At 41.1% G+C, this 22,288-nt stretch overlaps 1 protein-coding gene across 1 annotated transcript in view; it reads right to left on the reverse strand.

Annotated features, from left to right (window-relative positions):
- The window catches only part of LOC127482632 (vomeronasal type-2 receptor 116-like), a 97,922-nt gene that overhangs the window by 16,352 nt on the left and 59,282 nt on the right, over window positions 1-22,288 (reverse strand). The window contains exon 2 of the mRNA XM_070067569.1: window positions 1,151-1,378. Within this exon, the coding sequence (XP_069923670.1) occupies window positions 1,151-1,378 (228 nt within the window). The remainder of the gene's footprint in view (window positions 1-1,150; window positions 1,379-22,288) is intronic.

Consider the following 22,288-nt stretch of genomic DNA (forward strand, 5'->3'; position numbering starts at 1 on the left):
CTAAAATCTTTAAAATGCATTATTCTATGTGGTAAAGGAATATGGGAATAGTATCTGCAAGAAGATGAATAAGTCAACCCATTATGTATTTCTACTTATCATGCATGAAAATATAACAAGGGCAGGGCTGGCGCTGCAGCTCAATAGGCTAATCCTCCGCCTAGCGGTGCCAGCACACTGGGTTCTAGTCCCGGTCAGGGTGCCACATTCTGTCCCAGTTGCCCCTCTACCAGGCCAGCTCTCTGCTGTGGCCAGGGAGTACAGTGGAGGATGGCCCAAGTGCTTGGGCCCTGCACCCCATGGGAGACCAGGAAAAGCACCTGGCTCCTGCCTTCAGATCAGCGCGGTGCACTGGCCACGGTGGCCATTGGAGGGTGAACCAACGGCAAAGGAATACTTTCTCTATCTCTCTCTCTCACTGTCCACTCTGCCTGTTTAATATAAATATATATATATATATATTTATATGTACATATATACATATACATATAATACAAGGGGGGCCAGTCTTGTGGTGTAGCACATTAAATCACCTCCTGATGCACCAGCATTCCATATGGGCACCATTTCTATTCCCAGCTGCTCCATTTCCAATCCACCTCCCTGCTAACATGCCTTGGAAAGCAGCAGAGAATGGACCAAGTGTTTGGACCCCTGACCCACATGAGTGACCCACAAGCAGTTCCTGGCTCTTGACTTTGGACCTGCCTAGCCCTGCCTGTTGTCCATTGGTGGAATAAACCAGCAGACAGAAGATATCTCCCCCCACCACTCTCCTCTCTCTAACTCTGCCATTGAAATAAAACATTTAAAAAAAATAAGAAAGACTGTGACTTATGAGATTAAAGAGTTGAGAATATATACAGAGATATGTTAAAGATCTATATATCTATACGTGGGTCTCTGCCTCTATTCATTAACTTTGTCTAGTTTTAACTCAACTGCTACACCAATAATTATGACAAAACTGAAAAGGTAAGGCTATGCACTCATGCTCTTCTGATAGGTGTTAGCTCAGGATATGTGTAAGGAACACCATCAGTTAAGTGCCAAGATGGGAAATGGGAATCACATGGTCACTTCACACTTAATCTCCCAAGGCTCTACTCAGATCTCTCTGTAGTTATCCAATATAAAAAGAAAACTGCACCTTTTTGAATCCAACAGGCCATTCTATAATGTCTTCATTGATCAGCAAATCTTGGTCATGTGGACTCTTAGAGGAAAATTCTCCAATTTTAACCAGCAACCGAAATCCAGCAGGAAAATTTACAATGTTCTGAATATCATAATGTACCACATGGTGTCTTGTTTCATGGAAAAACACATCATCTCCAGCACGGTTTGTAAACTGGATTTTCCTCAGGATTGGATGAAGCTGGAGAACAGGAATAAGTGGTAACAGGGAGACCTTTCAAATTAGAGGGAGATGTATATGCACTGAACAAGCATTTTCTACCCTCCTCTCTATGTTCCAGGTTTAATTCTTTGGATGGTCAACAACTTCTAGTGAAGAGAACATTTGATCCCCCCCAAATATAAAAGTATAATGGTTGTATCCAGTCAGAAAAATTGTAGTTTGTGGGGTTCAGAGGGGAACTATTGCAAGGCTCTGCTGCAGCCAGAAGGTTTAGGTGGGGCTTTATGGAAGCTAACCCTAATATAACCAATTGAGTACAACATGGTTGGTCTTTTAAATACCTTGACAGTTGTGATATGTCACAGTTATGTGCATACAAAGGGGCTTCATGAGGTTCAAGAACAGAATGAAATATCAGTTATTTTGATTGAAAAATTAGATAAACATGTATGCTAATTTCATCATATACATTTTCCATGAACTGACTCAAGACCCCTCTTAGCACTGAGATCCATATTTATAAAAATGTGTGCATGTCTTCTATATATGCAATGATACATAGATATATGCATTTATATCTTAACAGAGCTTGAAATAATACATGAGTGTTTTTTCTCTAAATATTTTGGGTCACTTTTTATGGTAAGTGTGATTACCTTTGACATTCCAGGTAGGACTGTATGGCCAAAAACAAATATACTGATGGTCCTGAGGTTACCCATAGTATATGCTAACCCTTGACATTCTGGGTACAACACACCTGCTGCAGGATAAAACTAAGTTTTTATATTTAAATAGCTATCAGTTAGTTCTTAAATAATTTGTAGAAGATTTCCAAATAATCCATAGTTATTTCTGGGGAAGAATTCTGTTTACTTTTCTAAAGTTTGAATCTAATCACAAATAAAAATAAAACACTCAGCCGGCGCCGCAGTTCAATAGGCTAATCCTCCACCTTGTGGCAACAGCACACCAGGTTCTAGTCCCAGTCGGGGCACTGGATTCTGTCCCGGTTGCCCCTCTTCCAGGCCAGCTCTCAGCTGTGGCCCGGCAGTGCAGTGGAGGATGGTACAAGTGCTTGGGCCCTGCACCCACATGGGAGACCAGGAGAAGCACCTGGCTCCTGCCTTCAGATTAGCGTGGTGCACTGGCTGCAGGACGCCAGCCACAGCGGCCATTGGAGGTGGACCAACAGTGAAGGAAGAGCTTTCTCTCTGTCTCTCTCTCTCTCACTGTCCACTCTGCCTGTCAAAAAAATAAAAAGTAAAATAAAAAATAAAACACTCCTATAAGTAAAATAGAAGATAGATTATGAAGTGAACTTTCTGATGTTATTTTTTACATATACATATTTGTCTTCTACATAACACACCTATTTGTTCAACAAATTTATTCATCTATTTGTACTTTTCACATGCAAACAGAACTTCATAAATATATTCTATATATGGGGAAAGAGTAGATTCAAATAAGCTGTGAGGAAAATCTAGGCAAAACCATCTGTAACCCAGAGGACATATCCTGTGCTAACTAATGTGCATCCTCAATAGTCTCATATATAAGAAATATGACCACAATTTCTGCTCCTTGATTCTTGCAGATTTTGTAACACACTGTATTTCCCAAAGTCATCTTAGGATATTATGTAGAACTCATTTCTACTTTCAAAAAATGTATCTCCTAACCACATGGGCCACAGTGTATACAGAAATACAAATGTAATAACTACTATCCAATATGTCCATATATGCTGGTTTTTGCATAATTTCAAAAAATTTGACCCATTTGTTTATCTTTGTTTTCTCATGAGTTGCATTCGAATTCTTGAAGCACTTTGTCCTGCGTAACATATCAGATGAAGTTCAACAGAAATCCCTGAAAAAGTAAGTCAACAAACAGAAGAGAATAAATGTAATAGGCTCTTAACTCCAGAAATCGATCCATGCATCCACAACCAACTTATATTTGACAAAGGAATAAAATAAATCCCTGAAGAAGGCACAATCTCCTCAACAAATTGTGCTGGGGAAACTGGATCTCCACTTACAGAAGTGTAAAATTAGACCCGTACCTTACAACGTACACAAAAACACACTCAAAATGGATCAAAGGCCTAAATCTATGACCCAATACCATCAAATTACGAGAGAACATTGGGGAAATTCTGCAAGACTTTGGCATAGGCAAAGACTCTTGAAAAGACCCCAGAAGCACAGGCAATCAAAGCCAAGATTAACAAATGAGATTACATCAAGCCGAAAAGCTACTGCACCACAAAAGAAACACGCAGCAAAATGGAGAGGCTATCAACAGATGGAAGAAAGTATTTGCAAACTATGCAACTGATAAAGGGTTAACATGCAGTATCTATAAAGAGCTTAAGAAATTCAACAACAACAAAAACATACAACCCCATTAAGAAAGAAATGGGCAAAGGACTTGAATAGGCATTTTTCAAAAGAGGAAATTCAAATTGCTAACAGACACTTAAAAATATGCTCAGGATCACTAGCCATCAGGGAAATGCAAATCAAAACCACAATGAGGTTTCACTTCACTCCTGTTAGAATGGCTCTCTTAAGAAATCCACCAGCAACAAAATCTGTAATTAAAATTAGAGAAGAAATCAACAAATTTGAATCTAAAAAACATTACCAAATATTGGCAATACAAAGAGGTACTTTTAAAAAAATAAACAAAATTGACACCCCATTGGCCCAACTAACCAAAAAAAGGAGAGAGAAGACCGAAATCAATAAAAATAGAGATGAAAAAGGGAATGTAACATCAGACACCACAGAAATTAAAAGAGGTAGCAGAAATTACTACAAAGAGTTGTATGCCAACAAACTGGGAAATCTAGCAGAAATGGATAGATTCCTGGACACCTAAGACCTACCTTGAACCATGAAGATATAGAAAACCTAAACAGACACATAATCAAGACAGAAATTGAATCAGTAATAAAGGCCCTCACAACAAAGAAAAGCCCAGGACCAGATGCATTCACTGCTGAATTCTACCTGAAATGTAAAGAACCAACTCCAATCCTTCTCAAGCTATTCAAAACAATTGAAACAGAGGGATCCTCCCAAATTCTTTCCATGAAGCCAGCATCACCTTAATTCCTAAACTTAAACATGATGCAACATTGAAAGAGAATTACAGAACAATTCCCTTATGAACATGGACACAAAAATCCTCAATAAGATTCTAGCCAATAGAATGCAACACCACATCAGAAATATCATCCACCCAGACCACCTGGGATTTATCTTTGGTATGCAGGGATGGTTCAACATTCACAAATCAAACAATGTGATATACCACATTAACAACCTGCAGAAGAAAACCATATGATTATCTCAATAGATGCAGAGAAAGCATTTGAAAAAATACGACACCCTATCGTGGTGAAAAACTCTAAGTAAACTGTGTATAGAAGGAACACTCCTCAGCACAATAAAGGAATTTTATGACAAACACATGGCCAACATTCTACTCAGTGGAGAAAAGTTGCAAGCATTCCCACTGAGATCCAGTACCAGACAGAGATGCCCATTCTCATCATTGCTATTTCATACAGTACTAGAAGTTTTAGCCAGAGCCATTAGGCAAAAGAAAAGAAAAGAAATCAAGGGGATACAAATTGGAAAGGAAGAAGTCAAACTATCCCTCTTTGCAGATGATATGATTCTTTATTTAGAGGATCCAAAGTACTCTACTAAGAGATTATTGGAACTCATAGAAGAGTTTGGCTATGTACCAGGATATAAAAACTATGTACAAAAATCAACAGCCTTTGTATACACAGGAAATGCCACAGCTAAAAAAGAACTTCTAAGATCAATATCACTCACAATAGCTAAAAAAAATCAAATATCTTGGAGTAAACTTAACCAAGGATGTCAAAGAACTCTATGATGAGAATTACAAAACTTTACAGAAATAGAAGAAGATACCAAAAAATGACGAAATTTTACATGGTTGTGGATTGGAATCATCAATATCATCAAAATGGCCATTCTTCCAAAATCAATTTATAGATTTAATGTGATACCAATCAAAATATCAAAGATGTTCTTCTCAGATTTGGAAAAAAGAAATGCTGAAATTCGTATGGAGGCACAGGAGACCTCGAATAGCCAAATAATCTTATACAACAAAAACAGAGCTAGAGGCATCCCAATAACAGATTCAAGACATACTACAGGGCAGTTATAATCAAAATCACCTAGTACTGGTACAAAAACAGATGGATAGACCAATGGAACAGAACAGAAACACCTGAAATCAATCCAAACATCTATAACCAACTTCTATTTTATAAGATTTATTTAATTTATATGAAATGCAGAGTTACAGAGAGAGAGACAATAGAGAGAGGTCTTCCATCTGCTGGTTCACGCCCCAGATGGCCGCAACTCCTAGAGCAGCGCTGATCCGCAGCCAGGAGAAGGAGCTTCTTCCAGATCTCCAACAGAGAGGCAGAAGCCCAAAGACTTGAGCCATCTTCTGCTGCTATCCCAGGACATAGCAGAGAGCTGGATCAGAAGAGGAGAAGCTGAGACTAGAAACAGTGCCCATAAGAGATGCCAGTGCTTCAGGCTAGGGCTTTAACCCACTGTGCCACAGCACCGGTCCCCCAACTTATTTTTGATCAAGGAGTTAAAACCAATTCCTGGAGCAAGAACAGTCTATTCAACAAATGGTGCTGCGGAAACTGAATTTCCACACTTTACACCTTACACAAAAATCCCTCCAACATGGATTAAAGATCTAAATTTATGACCTGACACCATCAAATTATTAGAGAACTTTGGAGAAAACCTGCAAGACGTAGGCACAGGCCAAGACATCTTGGAAAAGACCCCAGAAGCACAGGAAAACAAAGCCAAAATTAACAATTGGGATTACATCAAATTGAGAAGTTTATGTAATGCAAAAAAAAAAAAGTCAGGAAACTGAATAGGGAACCAACAGAATGGGGAAAAATATTTGCAAACTATGCAACTGATAAAGAATCAATAGCCAGAATCTACAAAGAGATAAATTAACTCCACCACAACAAAACAACAACCCACTTAAGACATGGGCCAAGGGCCTAAACAGACGTTTTTCAAAAGAGGAAATCAAAATGGTCAACAGACACATGAAAAAAGTTCAGGGTCACTAGCCATCAGGGAAATGCAAATCAAAAATCAAAACTACAATGTGGTTTCACCTCACCCAGTTTAGAATGGATTTCATAGAGAAATGAATCAACAACAGATGCTGGTGAGGATATGAGGAAAAAGGCACACTAATGCACTTTTGGTCAGAATGCAAACTGGAAAAGTCACTATAGGGGTTGGGGCTGTGGCACGGCAGGTTAACACCCTGGCCTAAAGCACCAGCAACCCATATGGGTGCCAGTTGGAGACTAGCTCCTCCACTTCTGATCCAGCTCTCTGCTATGGCCTGGGAAAGCAGTAGAAGATGGTCTAAGTCCTTGGACCTCTGCACCCATGTGGGAGACCCGGAAGAAGCTCCTGGCTCCTGGCTTCAAAACAGTGCTGCTCTATCCTTGTGGCCAATTGGAAAGCATACCATTTGATGTAAGACCCTCTCGATTTCTCTCTTTCTCTCTCTCTCTCTCTAAATATAGACCTACCCTATGACCAAGCCATCCTACTCCTCGAAATTTACACTAGGAAATTTAAATTGGCAAAAAAAAAGAGCTCAACATTTATCTCAGCTCAATTAACAATAGCTAAGACTTAGAATCAACCTAGTTGCCCATCAATGGAAGAATGCTTAAAGAAATTATTGGATATTTACTCTATAGAATACTAACAGCGGTAAAAAAAAAAGAATAAAAGTGAAATCTGGTCATTTGTGACGAAATGGAGAAATCTGGAAAACCTCATTCTGAGTGAAATAAGCCAGTCCCAAATGGATAAATATCATAGGTTCTCCTTGATTGGTGACAACTAACAGCACCAAAGGGGAAACATGTTGAAGTGAAAGGGACACTGAGAAACAGTGACTTGATCAGCTCTTGTCCTGACTGTTGATGTACAATGTAATACTATATCCATTTTAGTATTTTTGTTCTAGTACTATAGGTTGAACTCTGTAATTAACACACAATTATTCTTAGGTGTTTAAATTTTAACTGAAAAGTGATCCCTGTTAAATATAAGAGTGGGAATAAGAGAGAGAGGAGATGTACAAGTTGGGGCATGCTCAGTCGGACTTGCCCAAATGGTGGAGTTAGAAACACACCAGGGGATTCCAATTCAATCCCATCAAGGTGGCATGTACCAATGCCATCTCACTAGTCCAAGTGATCAATTTCAGTTCAAAATTGATCACACTGATAGGTCTAAGAGTAAAGGGATCACACAAACAAGACTAGTGTCTGCTAATACTAACTGATAGAATCAAAAAAGGAGAGAATGATCCATCATGGGAAGTGGGATACACAGCAGACATAGAATGGCAGATGTCCTAAGTAGCACTCTGGCCTCAGAATCAGCCCTTAAGGCATTTGGATATGGCTGAAGAGCCCATGAGAGTATTTTAGGCATGGAAAGCCAAGACACTCTGAAAAAAAAAAACTAAATGAAAGATCTCTGCGAGTGAGATCCCAGTAGAAAGAACAGGCCATCAAAGAAGGAGGTACCTTTCTCTGAAGGGAGGGGAGAACTTCCACTTTGACTATGACACTGTCGGAATAAGATCGAAGTTGGTGAACTCAAAAGGCTTCCATAGCCTTGGCAACTCATGACTAGAGCCTAGGGAGATTACTGACGCCATAAACAAGAGTGTCAAATTGTTAAGTCAACAACAGGAGTCACTGTGTACTTACTTCTCATGTGGGATCTGTCCTTAATATGTTGTCCAATGTGAAGTAATGCTGAAACAGTATTTTACACTTTGTGTTTCTGTGTCGGTGCAAACTGATGAAATCTTTACTTAATATATACTAAATCGATCTTCTGTATATAAAGATAATTGAAAAATGAATCTTGATGTGAATGGAATGGGAGAGGGAACGGGAGATGGGAGGGGTGCGAGTGGGAGGGAAATTATGGGGGGAAAGCCATTGTAATCCATAAACTGTACTTTGGAAATTTATATTTACTAAATGAAAAAAAAATTTTGCACCCAGAAAAATAAATAAATTATTGGATATGTACTCTATAGAATACTAACAGCGGCAAAATAAATAAATAAATAAAAGTGAAATCTGGTCATTTGCAACAAAATGGAGGAATCTGGAAAACATCATGCTGAGTGAAATAAGCCAGTCCCAAATGGATAAATATCATAGGTTCTCCCTGACCTGTGACAACTAACTGAGCACCTAAAAGGAAACCTGTAGGAGTGAAACTGACACTATAAGAAGAAATGAATTGATCAGCCCTTGTCATGACTGTCAAGGAACAGCTTACTATTTTATTCTTTTTAGTATTTTCTTTTTCTTCTTAATACCATTGGTTGAACACTAAACTTAACACACATTTATTCTTAGGTGGTTAAATCCAATTGAAAATTTATCCCTCTTTAAAATAGGAGTGGGAATATAGAGGGGGGAGATGGACAGTTCAGCACATGTTCCTTGGAGTTAGCCCTAAGGGTAAAGCTAAAAACTTCCCATGGGACTCCAAATCTCATTAATTGGCAGGTACCAATGCCACCTTATTAGTTAAAGTGATCAGTTTAAGTTCATAAATGATCATAAAGATGGGATTAAGTGTCAAAGAAAAATGTCTGCTAATAACAATTCATAGAATTAACAGGGAGAGAACGATTCAACATGGAAAGCAGGCCACATAGCAGACTCATAGAATGGCAAATGCCCTAAACAGCACTCTGGCCTCAGAATCAGCCCTTTAGGCATTCAGATCTGTCTAGAAAGCTCAGGAGAGCATTTCAGGCATGGAAATCCAAGTCACTGTGGCAAAAATATACCTTTCATGAAAGATCTTTGTGACTGAGATCCCGGTGGAAAGGAGGCCATCAAAAGAGCAGGTAACTTTCTCTGAAGTGAGAAGAGAATTTCCACTTTGACTATGGCCTTGTCTAAACTCAAGTGGCAGCCATAGCCTTGGCAGCTCATGACAAGAGCCTCGGTTGATCACTGACATCATAAATAAGACTGTCAATTGTTAAATCAACAACAGGAATCACTCTACACTTGTTCCCTATGTAGGGTCTCTGTCTTTAATGTATTGTGCTATGAGAATTAACAGTAAAACTAGTCTTCAAACAGTACTTTATCCTCTGTGTGTTTGTGTGGGTGCAAACTGTTGAAATCTTTACTTTTAGTACAGAGTTGATCTTCTGTATATAAAGATAATTAAAATAAATCAATGAAGAATGGGATGGGAGCACTAGTAAGTGGTGGGATTGTTTGGGATTGTTTGGGATTGTAGGAGGCTGGGTATGGGGGGAAGAACTGCAGAAGTTGTACTTTGAAAATTTATATTTATTAAATAAAAGCTTTCTATTAAAAAAAACCTGAATACAGACCTACCATATGATCCAGCCATCCCACTCCTGGGAATTTACCCAAACCAAAAGAAATCAGCACCTGAAGGAGTTATCTGTACCCTCATATTCATTACAGCACAATTTTCAATAGCTAAGATATGGATTCACCCCAGACATCCATCAACTATCGACTGGATAAAGGAATTATGGCATATATACACTATGGCTTACTACTCAGCTGAAAAAAATGAAATCCTGCCTTTTGCAATGGTGCAACTGGAAACCATTATACTTAGTGAAATAAGCCAGTCCCCAAACGATAGATACCATATATTTTCTCTGAACCAAGGTAACTATTACAGTACCTGAAATATAATGTATTGGAGTGAAACCAACATTTTGAGATTTAATAATGGTTTACAACCCTTGTCTCTTCTGCTGAAGAAGAGAGAGGTTTTTCCTTCACACTATTTGTTGAACTCTTTTACTTAGTGTAGGGTTAACCATACGATCATTAAATAAACTGGAAATAGATCTTTGCAAAAATTAAGAGTTAGAACGGGAGAGGGAGGAGGAGGATGAGTTGGAGTGTGAGCAGGAGAGAGGCTAGGAGGGGAATTATCACTATGTTCCTAAATTGTATACATGAAATACATGAAACCTATATAACATAAATAAAATTTCTTTTAAAATAATGGGTTCTGATAAAGATGAGAATTATTCACTAAATATTTTCAGAGACTAAACTTAATAGTACAGATCTAATTATATGTTCATTTTACTTATTGTTTGTATGCATTTTTCAATATAAACATAAATGAGTGACATAGGTATCCTGAGATTTGATTATTATTTATAGCCCACATAGACTATACTCCTGAGAAAGTGATCTACTTACTGCTGGTTAAATTCCTTCTTTAGTAGAGGTTTAAGCATATGATTATAAGTAGGCTGAAAGTATGTTATCACAAAAATTAAAAGAAATATAAAAGAAGGAGGATGAAGGGTGGGAGTGAGGGAGAAAGGGTGGGAAGTGTTGTTATTTTTCTTACATTGACATATAAATACATGAAATCTGTGCCCTTTAAATAAATAAATAAAATTTGAAAGTCTTAGTTATGCAAAGTAAAAAAACACTATTTTCTGATACAATTTCTAATAGTATACATTCAAAATCTGCAATGACTGAAAACTCCAGCCAAAGTGAACAATCACAGATATAGCTGTAACCAATGGAAAGATCCCAGCTTCCAGGTCCAAGTGATTGGGCCCCTGAACCCATGTGGGTTTCCCAGAAGAAGATCCAGGCACCTGGCTTCAATCAGCCCAGCTGCAGCCATTGCAGTTATTTGGGAAGGGAACCAGCAGATGGAAGGCCTTTCTCTCTGTCTCTCCCTCTTATTGTAACTCTACCTCTCAAATAAAGAAATAATTTTAAAAAAACCATCATCTATTGCAATCCTGTTGACCTTGAAATGAGAGCAGGGTCCTGATGCTGTACCTCAATAAAACATCTCTAGATTCCATCAAGTGGGCAGTGTCTGTTCTGTTCCAGGGGAGGTTTACCTGCCAGGGAAGAATCTTGGGCTGGGATGCTTCTGCTAAGGATCTCATTTCTACTTTCTCCAAAATCATTTTATGGAGGACGTGGGCCACTGTGTAGACAGCATTGTAGACTAAATAGCTGGAGTCAGATATGGTCAGCAAGTCAATATGTCCTGGAAGAAACTCTAAGGAAGTATTTGGTGAGCAGGTTCCAATATGTCCACAAAATGATCCTTCAAGTGAGCAGGCCAGATGAAAAAGCCATAATTTACTGAAGTAAAAGTCTTCTGGGTAGTGAGAAGGCTTTGCCATCTTGACAAAAAGTTTGAGGCCAGGGATTTCTTCCTTGTGGGGTGAAAAAGAGAAGCCTCCATGCAAAGAGTGCAGCATGTGGTTTGTCTCAGAAATGACAAGATCCCACTTTGATGTCATGATCCACACCTTCCCCATGGTTAAATATGACTGCACTGAAATGTCCACGCTGATGAGACCTCTTACATCACCATAGAGAATATGCACATTTGCAGATGAAACTCTGATGCTACTCATGAAAGTGAGATCACTATCCGCATACAACTTCTTTGTGACAGGGAGCTTAACTGTAAAGGCCACACAGATTCCTTTCTTGAGCATCGCTGCTTCAAAGTACTGAAGGAACTGCTCTCCCTTCATGTCATCAGACACAAAGAGCGCCACCCAAGTCCAGCCAAAATGCAGCAACAAGGAGATCATTCCATGGCCCAAAGAGCTGTCACTGCTGGCCATCTGATAGAGTGAGGGAAACTGGTCCTTATCATTTAGCATGGGATCAAAAGGGCCATAGGTGAGCTAAAAGCAAAGAAAAACACAATCAAACTTTTGTGGGATTTGGGTTGTTTCTCGGAAGTGAGTGAAAAAAATTCTAAACAAGGGATTCCTTCTGCAGTATGCTACTGAGTAAAGACAAAGTGCATGGCAGGAATGGACAAATCCTGCTATCTTGGCCACAGAGAAGACCATGCTTCACATGTCCATTGCTTTAGGTTAATAAATGTACACTTAAAGAAAATCTGTCAGTTTCTGTATGCTCTTCCTGTGCTGCAGTGGGGACTGAGAAGAAGGAACTTTGGATGCTACTTCACCCAGCCAGTGGTCTTTCCCCATCCTTTCCCAGGGTGACTGGTGGAGCAGAGCCACCTCCTCCAGCAGCCACCATTGTAGATAACTCTGAGACAGAAATCTCTACTGTGTTGATCTCTTTGTATCTGGAGTGCACTGATTACCACAGGAATCCTGCGTTGTCTCCAAGGATACAATCACCAACCCTCTTTGATTTGGGGCAAAATAATTTTTCCAAACCAGAATCCTCTGATCACCAGATGGCCCATGTTTGGCAGATACACGTCCTGATTTTTGCTTGTGTAGCAGGTCCCTGGTGAAGTATCTCTAAGTTGCTAGTGCAGACTCTGGGAGACAATAATTATAGCTCAAGTAATTTAATTTATTACATTCATATGGGGTTTCATTCCTGGCTCTATGCTTCTGCTGTGGCAGATTAAGTCCAACATCATGGGAGGTATTGGTGAGTGAACCAGTGGATGGGAATTCTGTGTGTGTGTGTGTGTGTGTGTGTGTGTGTCTATGTGTGTATTTCCCTGGTCCTCAAATAAAAACAGCAAGACATGAGGACTAGTAAGCACAATTATCACTGGGAATGCTGCAAAGAAATCAATATGTGTGCCTGTGAAAAAGGGATGATTGGGCACAGGGATTAGGTGGATTCTACTCTAACTGGAATTAAGCCTCAACATTCTGGGTGTAGCCAGTTTGGGTCAGATGAGTTAAGTTCCAACTTGCACCACCAGCATCCCATTTCAGAACTCCATCCAGTTCAAGGCTTGGCTACACCACTTCTTATCCACCTTCCTGCAAACATGCCTGAAAAGGCAGCAGAACATGACACAAGTGCTGGACCACAGCCACTTAAGTGGGAGATCTGCATTCAGTTCCTAGCTCCTGGCTTCTACCTGACTCATATATGGCTATTGAGGGCATTTATGGAGTAAACCTGTGAATAGAAGCTCTCTCTCCCATTCTCTCTCTCCCTTCTGCTCCCTCTCTCCCTCTCCATGTCGGGGGTGGGGGGTGCAACTTTCCCAATCCCTCTGTGCTTTCAAATAAATCAATCATCTTAAAAACCTGCCTTGGAAATCTTTGGAACTCACATAGCCATCAGATTTGCCCAAACAGAAACCATATGAGCAATACTTCATATCTTAACATCTAATATTGCTGGGTCTCTGGATCCCTCCCAAGACAGTGCTGTGCTAGGACAGGATACCTCTGTGTGCTGTGGACATGTCTGATGCAGTATGGAGCTGTATTTGCCAATGTCTCCAGCTGGTGGGGGATGGATACACAGGCCCTAGACAGTCATCTGGGGGGAGGCTCTCAGCATTCCCTGCTACTTCCTTTTGTTTGTTCTCCCTCCACTATTAATCACCCCAGGAATTCCCATGGGGTCAGTCTTATACCACAGGGAGATGCCCCATTTCCCTTTCTTCAGAGGTGAGAGAATAGTGTTGGAGGAGATTCAACTATTGTCCTCCAGATTCACAACTCATTACCTGTGGGGTTTTGTAGAGCTCCAAAAGCGTTCCAAATTCAACAGACAATGCTGATGTGGTTCCAGCAATGATGGCAACATGTCTGCCTTGTGTATGGCAGGTGTAGTTAGGTAAAGGTATAGTGGCCCCAAGCAACCAATACACTATGCTCAATAAGGTGTACTGTTCACTGGCAAAGGCATTGTAGAATTTGAAACCGAGGGTCAGGTTGGGGAGTAGCTGGGGGTTTTTATTGATCTCCTGGATGGCAAAGCGGAAGGCCAGCACATATTGGTAGTTCTTCCACAGCCACCTAAAGAGAGGAGCAGCATCAGGGAGAAGGGTGAGACTACGGAATTCAGAGCAACAACAATGCCATGCCCTGAGGCAGCAATGATCAGACTCAGGCTTCCACTCAGTGGTGCCTCAGCTCTGGCAAAAGGAGGAGGTGTGAGTGAAGTTCCAAGTACTTTAGAAGATTGTGGAATGGCCCTTGAACTCCTCTGAAATAAACCATGTCTGTTCTCACACTCACCTTCAGGAACCCTTTAGGAAAGCCTCGATGTGTCCCAACCTAAGGATAACACCCAGGAGCAAGCATTTCTGTTTTCAGTAATTTCTGGAGTAGGCTGAATACCACCTGACTCATCAGTTGTCCCAAATTTTAGAACTTTCTCCTCCTCAGCTAGGTCCATCTGAGCCATTTGACCCCGTCCTTGCTATAATTTCCTAATACAATATTTCACTCTGTTCAAGTCAGCTTTAACTTCTTGTTTTCTTTCAATCATAAGAATTTATTCATAAACTCTGTTGGATAATTGGAGATGTTCACTTGGTTTTCATTTTTCTCTGTATTGAATTATCATTTCATATTTTATATTTGCATGTTCTTTCTGTTTTTCTATGTAACTTAAGTGAAAATTTGATTTCTTAGAATTTAAGAAGAGCTTTCCTGTTTTACGTACCTAAAAGGGTATATGTTCTTTTATCTCACTATGCATTCCTTTGGAATTCTGGATTTTTCTAATTTCTTACATTTCTTCCATAATTTGAATGCTAAGAAAATTCCTTTCTGGTAATAAGTTACATGGGACTCAATATATTTATCCAGTCATTCCTTTAGTCCTTTGTACTTGGATATGTTTCTATTTGGGGCATAACTAAGAATTTGTCCTTTTCCTCAATATTACAATATATATTCATACAGTTTGTAATTGGCAGTGCTTTGCTTATAGTTGAAAGGTATTTCTCTATTATGTCACACAGTGTTGTACATGTTATTCTTATATGTGGAGTTTGAAATTTAATTGTATCTGATAGGTAAAAATCACCATTCTATACACATATAATCCCAGGAGGTTTTCAGATCGTACAGAGGACTTTCTTGTTAACAATGAAGTTGACCTGAGAAATAAATTGTGTTCCTGGCATGTGTCCATAGCTTAGCTCTATTTATTTGAATGATAAATTAAAACCATTGAATAAACTTTTTTCTTTTATACATTGGCCTTCCTAGTATAATATTTCATTTCAAAGGGCATAACGCATTCACCCCAGGATATCTATAGCACTTGCTATCAGCTTAAAGTTGGCTAGCTTAATTCTTTTGTCCCTGAAGACAATGTTGTCAGTTTTTTTTAAAGCAGAGATATAATTTTGAGTAAACAGGAGTGGCTGACACCAAGGCAGACTTAGATATTAAGATATTTTGAGAAAAGTATACTAAATATTGCTGCAAGCCACAGCATGGATAAAACAGGAAAACATGGTGCACTGCAAGATGTCATCACAAAAGACCACAAAGGATATGAATCAATTCACATGAAGTGTCCATAACAGGCTGATCCTTACAGACACAAGACAAATGAGTGGTATGCAGGAGAGAAAGAATGAAGGATGTGGAGATACTGAAAAGGAGTATGGGGATTTGTAAGCGGGTGATGAGCATCTGCAGTTTTATCAGCAATGATTTGGTAACTATTTTAAAGAATCTTGATAAAAAAACTTTATCTCATTATTCAATGATGCATCCTATCATCTCAGAAAAATATACAGTTTATTAAATAAAAATTATCATTAGAGTATTACAGTCACACAAAATGAATGCCAAGTCAAAAGCCAAATATTGGGTAAACAAGTATGGGATATGCACATAAAATAATCTCTATCAGTCAGGCAAATAAAAACATATCTTCCATCAGCTGTAGGGAAGTTATTTCCCTGTATTGAAGCTGGAGCTTCAAGTCAAACTCCAGAAAGCATCAATCATCTGAGCCCATCAAGGGGATTGAAGCATATGCAATTTTAGACTGTGACAAGCACAAGAGGGCTCGCAGGTCTGCACAAAAAAAGAGTGGCCAGACACTTTTCTACCTGGGGAAGAGAAGGCAGAGAGCAAAGCCTGGCCTCCTCTCCATGGCATGATCTAAAACCTTTCACCCTAAGATTACCACAAGGCAGGTCCTCCCTGTCTCCCACACAGCATCCCTGAGATGAGAGATTAACTCACCTTCAGATAATCACATCCTATCTCCCTATATCAGACAGAGTACAATCCGTAGCTGCCACACAACCAGAAGATTCACATGCTTAAAATGTTTACCATAAATGTCCCATTAGGCATCTTGGCTAATCATATACAAATTAAAAACAGATGAAATCAATGAAACATTGAGAAGGGACAGAACACTGTGAAAACACAGACTAGGAGAGAGCACACGGTAACACTGTGCCTCAAAGGTCACCAGCCACATTATCAGTTGCCCCCAGTGCTTGGCAACCTGCTGAACTGATAAGCATTAAATTGCAAAAGGCGCTGACAAACACCAACACACACCATTTAAACCAACATCTCTCTGCCTCACCCTCTTCTGAACACATGAGCATATGGTTCTCTGCAGTGAGTCAGAAGCACACCCCACTGTCACCACCAACAAGGGTGCAGAGACAGGATGTCTTGTTTCTAATCCTCCTCAAGCATCCATGTTAACAGTTACTAAAACACATGCTGCTCAGGTGCGTCAAGCCCAGAATTAATGCAGTTTCTGTGTGGTTCCTGGAGAAGAACCTTCAGGATCCAAGTGACAGAATTGGAGAAGATAAACCCCTTTCTCCTTATGACTTTCAGGGACTTGATGCCTGTATTCTGTTGGGGCTCAGTTATTGACATGTGGTTAGACACCGTCTGTTATGGTGGCACATCTCAGACACACATGGACTCACTCTCAGGTGCATTTTGACAATGCTCTTGTCAGTACTGACACTCAGAGTAACCCCTTAATCCTAACACTGACCCCAGACCAGGGTCTCAGTGTCAGGACACCTGTGCTCACTGCATTCAAGTAGGTAGGATGGGATCTGGAGTCCCCACATTATGACTCATTCCAAGATGCCCAGGGCTGCTTCTGAGATATCCAAGACAATGGAGTGGGCACAGAGATGTTAATGTCACTGCTCTGTCCCTGAAGAACTAAGAAGCAAATAGAAAAATGAACAGGAAGACATGGAAGGAACAAGAAAGGAGGGAATCTGTGCCCTTCTTTATTGGCATTTCTGCCACTTTCTGCATACCTTCCAGCATTCTCAGAAAGGATTAAACACAGACATAGTGACATACACTCACATTCAATCATAACCACACTTAACATATGCATACAATCTCGAACTTACCAAGACACAACAGTTCTACGCTGGGGACCATGTATAAAAGACATCTGGAGCTTTTCAGTTTCTGGTTCTGGGTAGTAGAGAGGGAAAAATCCACCCAGGATCAGGTCTCCATCTTCGTTGATACTTGGCTTAAAGTAATGATGGCATTGGCTGTAACTCATGCCCTGTGAAGTGTGTATAGTGTGCAGGAGTAGGCACAGAAGGCTCATAGACAACATCTTGCCAGGGTTATCACAATGCAGAGATGAAGCCCAAAATGTCAGTTGAGAGAAGGGAACAAGGAGCTGGCAGGTGGTGGCTGGCTCAAAAACCTGTAGAGAATTGCTCTCTGTGCAGGGCGCAGCTGATTCCCAGTATTGCTGTGTGCCAATCTAGTGAGTCAGAAAGGGGCACATCTAGCAACTACAGGGAGTCATTTCTAAGGAAGTGAGACACTCAGTGAGACATTGCCCTTAGTGTCCCTGTGATCAGCACAGCATTTGCAGCTCGGCCTTTTCATTGCTTCACTGTGTCTCATACAGGAACTCAAGGGATCACCCTGCCCTGGGGCCCTGCACCTGTCACCCTCCATTCTAGGGGAAAACACATTTGAAAAACATGTTTTGGACTCTCATTTCTCTCCTCCTTGTGTGATTTCATCATGGCCCAACAAGGCACTGGGGACCACTGAATGATTGGACAGCGCACAAATGGCTGTTAGTCCAGTGCCCTTCTTGGTGTGTTTGGCTACTTCTGAAAGAGTTGGTGCTGGGATCAACAAAACATCCAGTTGCATCATTCCAAATATGCGCTGGAAAGAAGTCAAGGGCTGATGTCTATCACTGATGACTCTGTGCTTCCCACCCAGTCTCTTCATTGCTGTATCTAACTAATATCACTCTCAAGTCTACAGAACTCTGCTGGGAAAAAATGGGCTTCATGATTGTAAATGTGTAGGCATATCCAGAAAAGGGTACAAGTTCACTCCCACATGTACATCTGCACACTGCTAATCCAGTTTCCCACTTCACCGATGCTCTCCCCATTCAAAATTCTGGAAGCCCCGTCAGCATTACATGGTTTCCATGTGACAAATGAAAGGAACTATGCTCTGCTCCAAACACTGACTTCCTCATCACGCATATTTTCCCTCACTTTTCAGAGAAAACATCCTCAACAGAATTTCCTTGCATGTTTTTAATGGATTACTTTAAATTGTATAGATTTTGTTTCCAAGGAAATGATTCACTTTGATATCTATATACATTGCAGTTAGCTCCATTCAAGTATTTGCTGTGTATTTTACTTCACATGATTCTGATCTGTGTATTTTGACTGCACTTAAAGTCTACTGACTAAGCACTTTGCAAGTGGACAAAATGGTGTCCCTGTTTTCCTATGAAGACGTGCAAGACATCACTTGAACTCACTGGTCTTGTCTAACTGAAATTCTGATTCCTTTGACCAATATCTCCCTGGGTCTCTAAACTCCCAGCCTTGGCAACCTTGGTTCTTTTCTACTTCTGTGAAAAATGACATAAGAATTTTGTCAGGAATGCACTACATCATTTTATGGCTTTCAGTATTATGTACATTTTAACACGGTTAGTCCTTCCAGGCCATGAACATGGGATTTCTTTCTATTTATTTCTGTGTTCTAAAATTTATCTCAAGATTTTACAGTTTTCAGTTTACAGATCTTTCACTTCCTTCCTCAATTACCATCTAGTTTCTTTTTTTAAGATTTATTTCTTTATTTAGAAGTTAGAGGTACACAGAGAGAAAAGCAGAGGCAGAGAGAGAAGTCTTCCATCCGCTGGTTCACTCCCCAACTGGCCGCAATAGTTGAAGCTGTGCCAATCCCCAAAGCCAGGAGCCAGGAGCTTCTTCCAGATCTCCAATGTGAGTCCAGGGGCCCAAGCTCTTGGGCCATCTTCTACTGCAGAGAGCTGGATTGGAAGTGCAGCAGCCAGGACTCAAACCAGCACCCATATGGGATGCCACCAGCAGCTTTACACACTGCACCACAGTGCTGGCCCCTATCTGTAGCTTCTTCATCAGGCTTATGCCCTGTGAGAAATGCAGTGGCAGCCCCATGGCCTTCATCAATAGACCAGATCTCCATTCCACAAGACTCACCCACCTGCTCATGATGTGGAACAAAAGTGCTAACTCAATAAGCACCTGAAGGATAAGTAACTGATGGAATAATGGTGCCATGCAACAAAAGTCAGAGGCGAGAAGTGTTCATTATGTCAGGACGGTATAGGACTAATTAGGTGTGAAAAGATGTCACATTTTCTAGATTCCCTTCAAGAACTTTTAACAGGATTTAAAATAGTGGCATTGCTGAAAACTTGGTCTTTTAACAGAGGATTTGAAGTAGTGGCGTTACTGAAAACTAGGTCCTTGTTCCTGGTGGTATATCAAAATGATGAGGACAAGGTTTGAGGGTAAAGGAAAGACTCAGTTTAACCTATCAACAGATTAGGAGGTAGTAGACTTCTGAGTCTCAAGAACGACCATCCTGCACAGTAAGGAGGTTCTGAGGTCTTCAAGGAGGCTGCAAAGGAGTTGGGCTGCTAAGCCAGGTGCAGAAGCTGGTTGTCTGTCTGATCACAGGGTATCTCAGATGTAGCACAGCTCTGGGAAACTTACTTGATGGCTTGACTTTATCATGAGGAGCACATAGCAGGATATCCTATACAACTATCACAAAACACTACTTGATCTCTGGTAAGCCAGACATCAAGCTCATCACAAGATTGCCACTCAGTCCTTGAAATATTCATTCAGTCCTTGTGAAGGCTTGCAAGTGGAAAGATTAACCCTATCCTGATTAGACTGATTATATTAAAACACTGGTTGGTGTGGGTGGGGGGCAGCACTATAGCATAGCAGTTAAAGCCACCACCTGCAGTGCCAGAATCCCTTATGGGCACCAGTTCCAAGTCCCAGCTGTTCCACTTCTAATCCAGCTCTCTGTTCTGACCCAGGAAAGCAGTAGAAGATGGCCCAAGTGCTTGGGCCCCTGCACCTGTGTGGGAAACCTGGAGGAAGCTCTGGATCCTGGCTTCAGATCATCTCAGCTCTGACCATTGCAGCCAGTTTTAGAGTGAACCAGTGGATGGAAGACCTCCCTCTCCCTCTCCCTCTCCCTCTCCCACTCCCACTCCCTCTCCCTCTCCCTCTCTCACTCTGCCTCCCCCTCCCCCTGCCCTCTCCCTCTCCCTCTCTTCCTCTCCATCTCTGTGTAACTCTAACTTTCAAATAAATAAATAAATCCTTAAAAAAAAGAATTCAGTTGCTGGCACTGTGCCATAGTGGGTAAAGCCACCACCTGCATACCGGAATCCCATCCGGGCACTGGTTTTAGTCCTGGCTGCTCCACTTCTGATCCAGCTCTCTGCTATGGCCTGGGAATGCAACAGAAGATGGCCCAAGTCTTTGGGCTCCTGCTTTGGAGACCCAGGAGAAGCACCTGACTCCCAGCTTTGGATCGGCGTGATGCACTGGCCGCAGCACACTGGCTGCGGCAGCCATTGGAGGGTGAACCAACGTCAAAGGAAGACCTTTCTCTCTGTCTCTCTCTCTCTCACTATCTGCTCTGCCTGTAAAAAAAAAACAAGAAGGCCTGTGCCATGGCTCACTAGGTTAATACTCTACCTGTAGCACCAGTACTCTGGTTCTAGTCTCAGTTGGGGCACCAGCTTGTCCTCGTTTCTGCTCTTCCAGCCCCGCTCTCTGCTGTAGCCAGCGAAGGCGGTGGAGGATGGTCCAAGTGCTTGGGTCCTGCACCTGCATGGGAGAGCAGCAGGAATCACCTGGCTGCTGGCTTCAGATCAGTGCAGCACACTGGCCATAGCAGCCATTTGCAGGGTGAACAAACGAAAGGAAGACATTTCTCTCTGTCTCTCTCTCACTATCTAACTCCGCCTGTCAAAAAATAAAGGCACAAAGAAGACATTATGACACCCCCCAAATTAACATGACATTCCAATACAAGATTATGAAGATGATGAAATAGAAGAAATGAAAGATACAGATGTCAAAAAATTTATGATAAGAACATTTAGAAGTTATCAAAAACAAATGCATGGGTGGATGTCACACAGACACCAGCAGGGAAAGCACAGACACCCGGGGCTCCGAGTCCACACATCGGCGCAGGAAGGGGAAGTGAGCTCAGTACCCAGAGACATTGGCGGGGAAATGGTGGACAGAATCTAGAGGGAAGCGGGCTTTGAGGCAGGAAAGTTCACCAGACTGACTACAGGAGAGAAGGAAAAAAAAAGGTGGTGGTGGGGTACTGGTACAAACAAGTTTTTCTCTCTCTTCCAACCTTACAAAGGCGAGCAAGAGAAAAAGAGCAGGCCCCACGCAGGATATAAATAGCAAAAGGGGAGAACTAAGGCTACAATTCAGTAGCCTAGGCAACCCAGTGGGAGTCTGCAGCAGAAACTGAACTGGCACAGACTCTGGGTAGAAGCCAGAGATCAGAAGCTAAATACCATCAATTCTGCTCAGCCGTGCGGTATTACTTACCTCCTAAATAAAAAATAAAATAAATAAATAAAGAGAGAGAGAGATTTACCACACATAACCTAATGGTGTCACCTTTGAACACCCGTAACCCTGAAGAACCAAGCAGAGCTCTCAGGCCACACCC

The sequence above is a fragment of the Oryctolagus cuniculus genome (genome assembly GCF_964237555.1).
Source record: "Oryctolagus cuniculus chromosome 16 unlocalized genomic scaffold, mOryCun1.1 SUPER_16_unloc_1, whole genome shotgun sequence".
NCBI lineage: Eukaryota > Metazoa > Chordata > Mammalia > Lagomorpha > Leporidae > Oryctolagus > Oryctolagus cuniculus.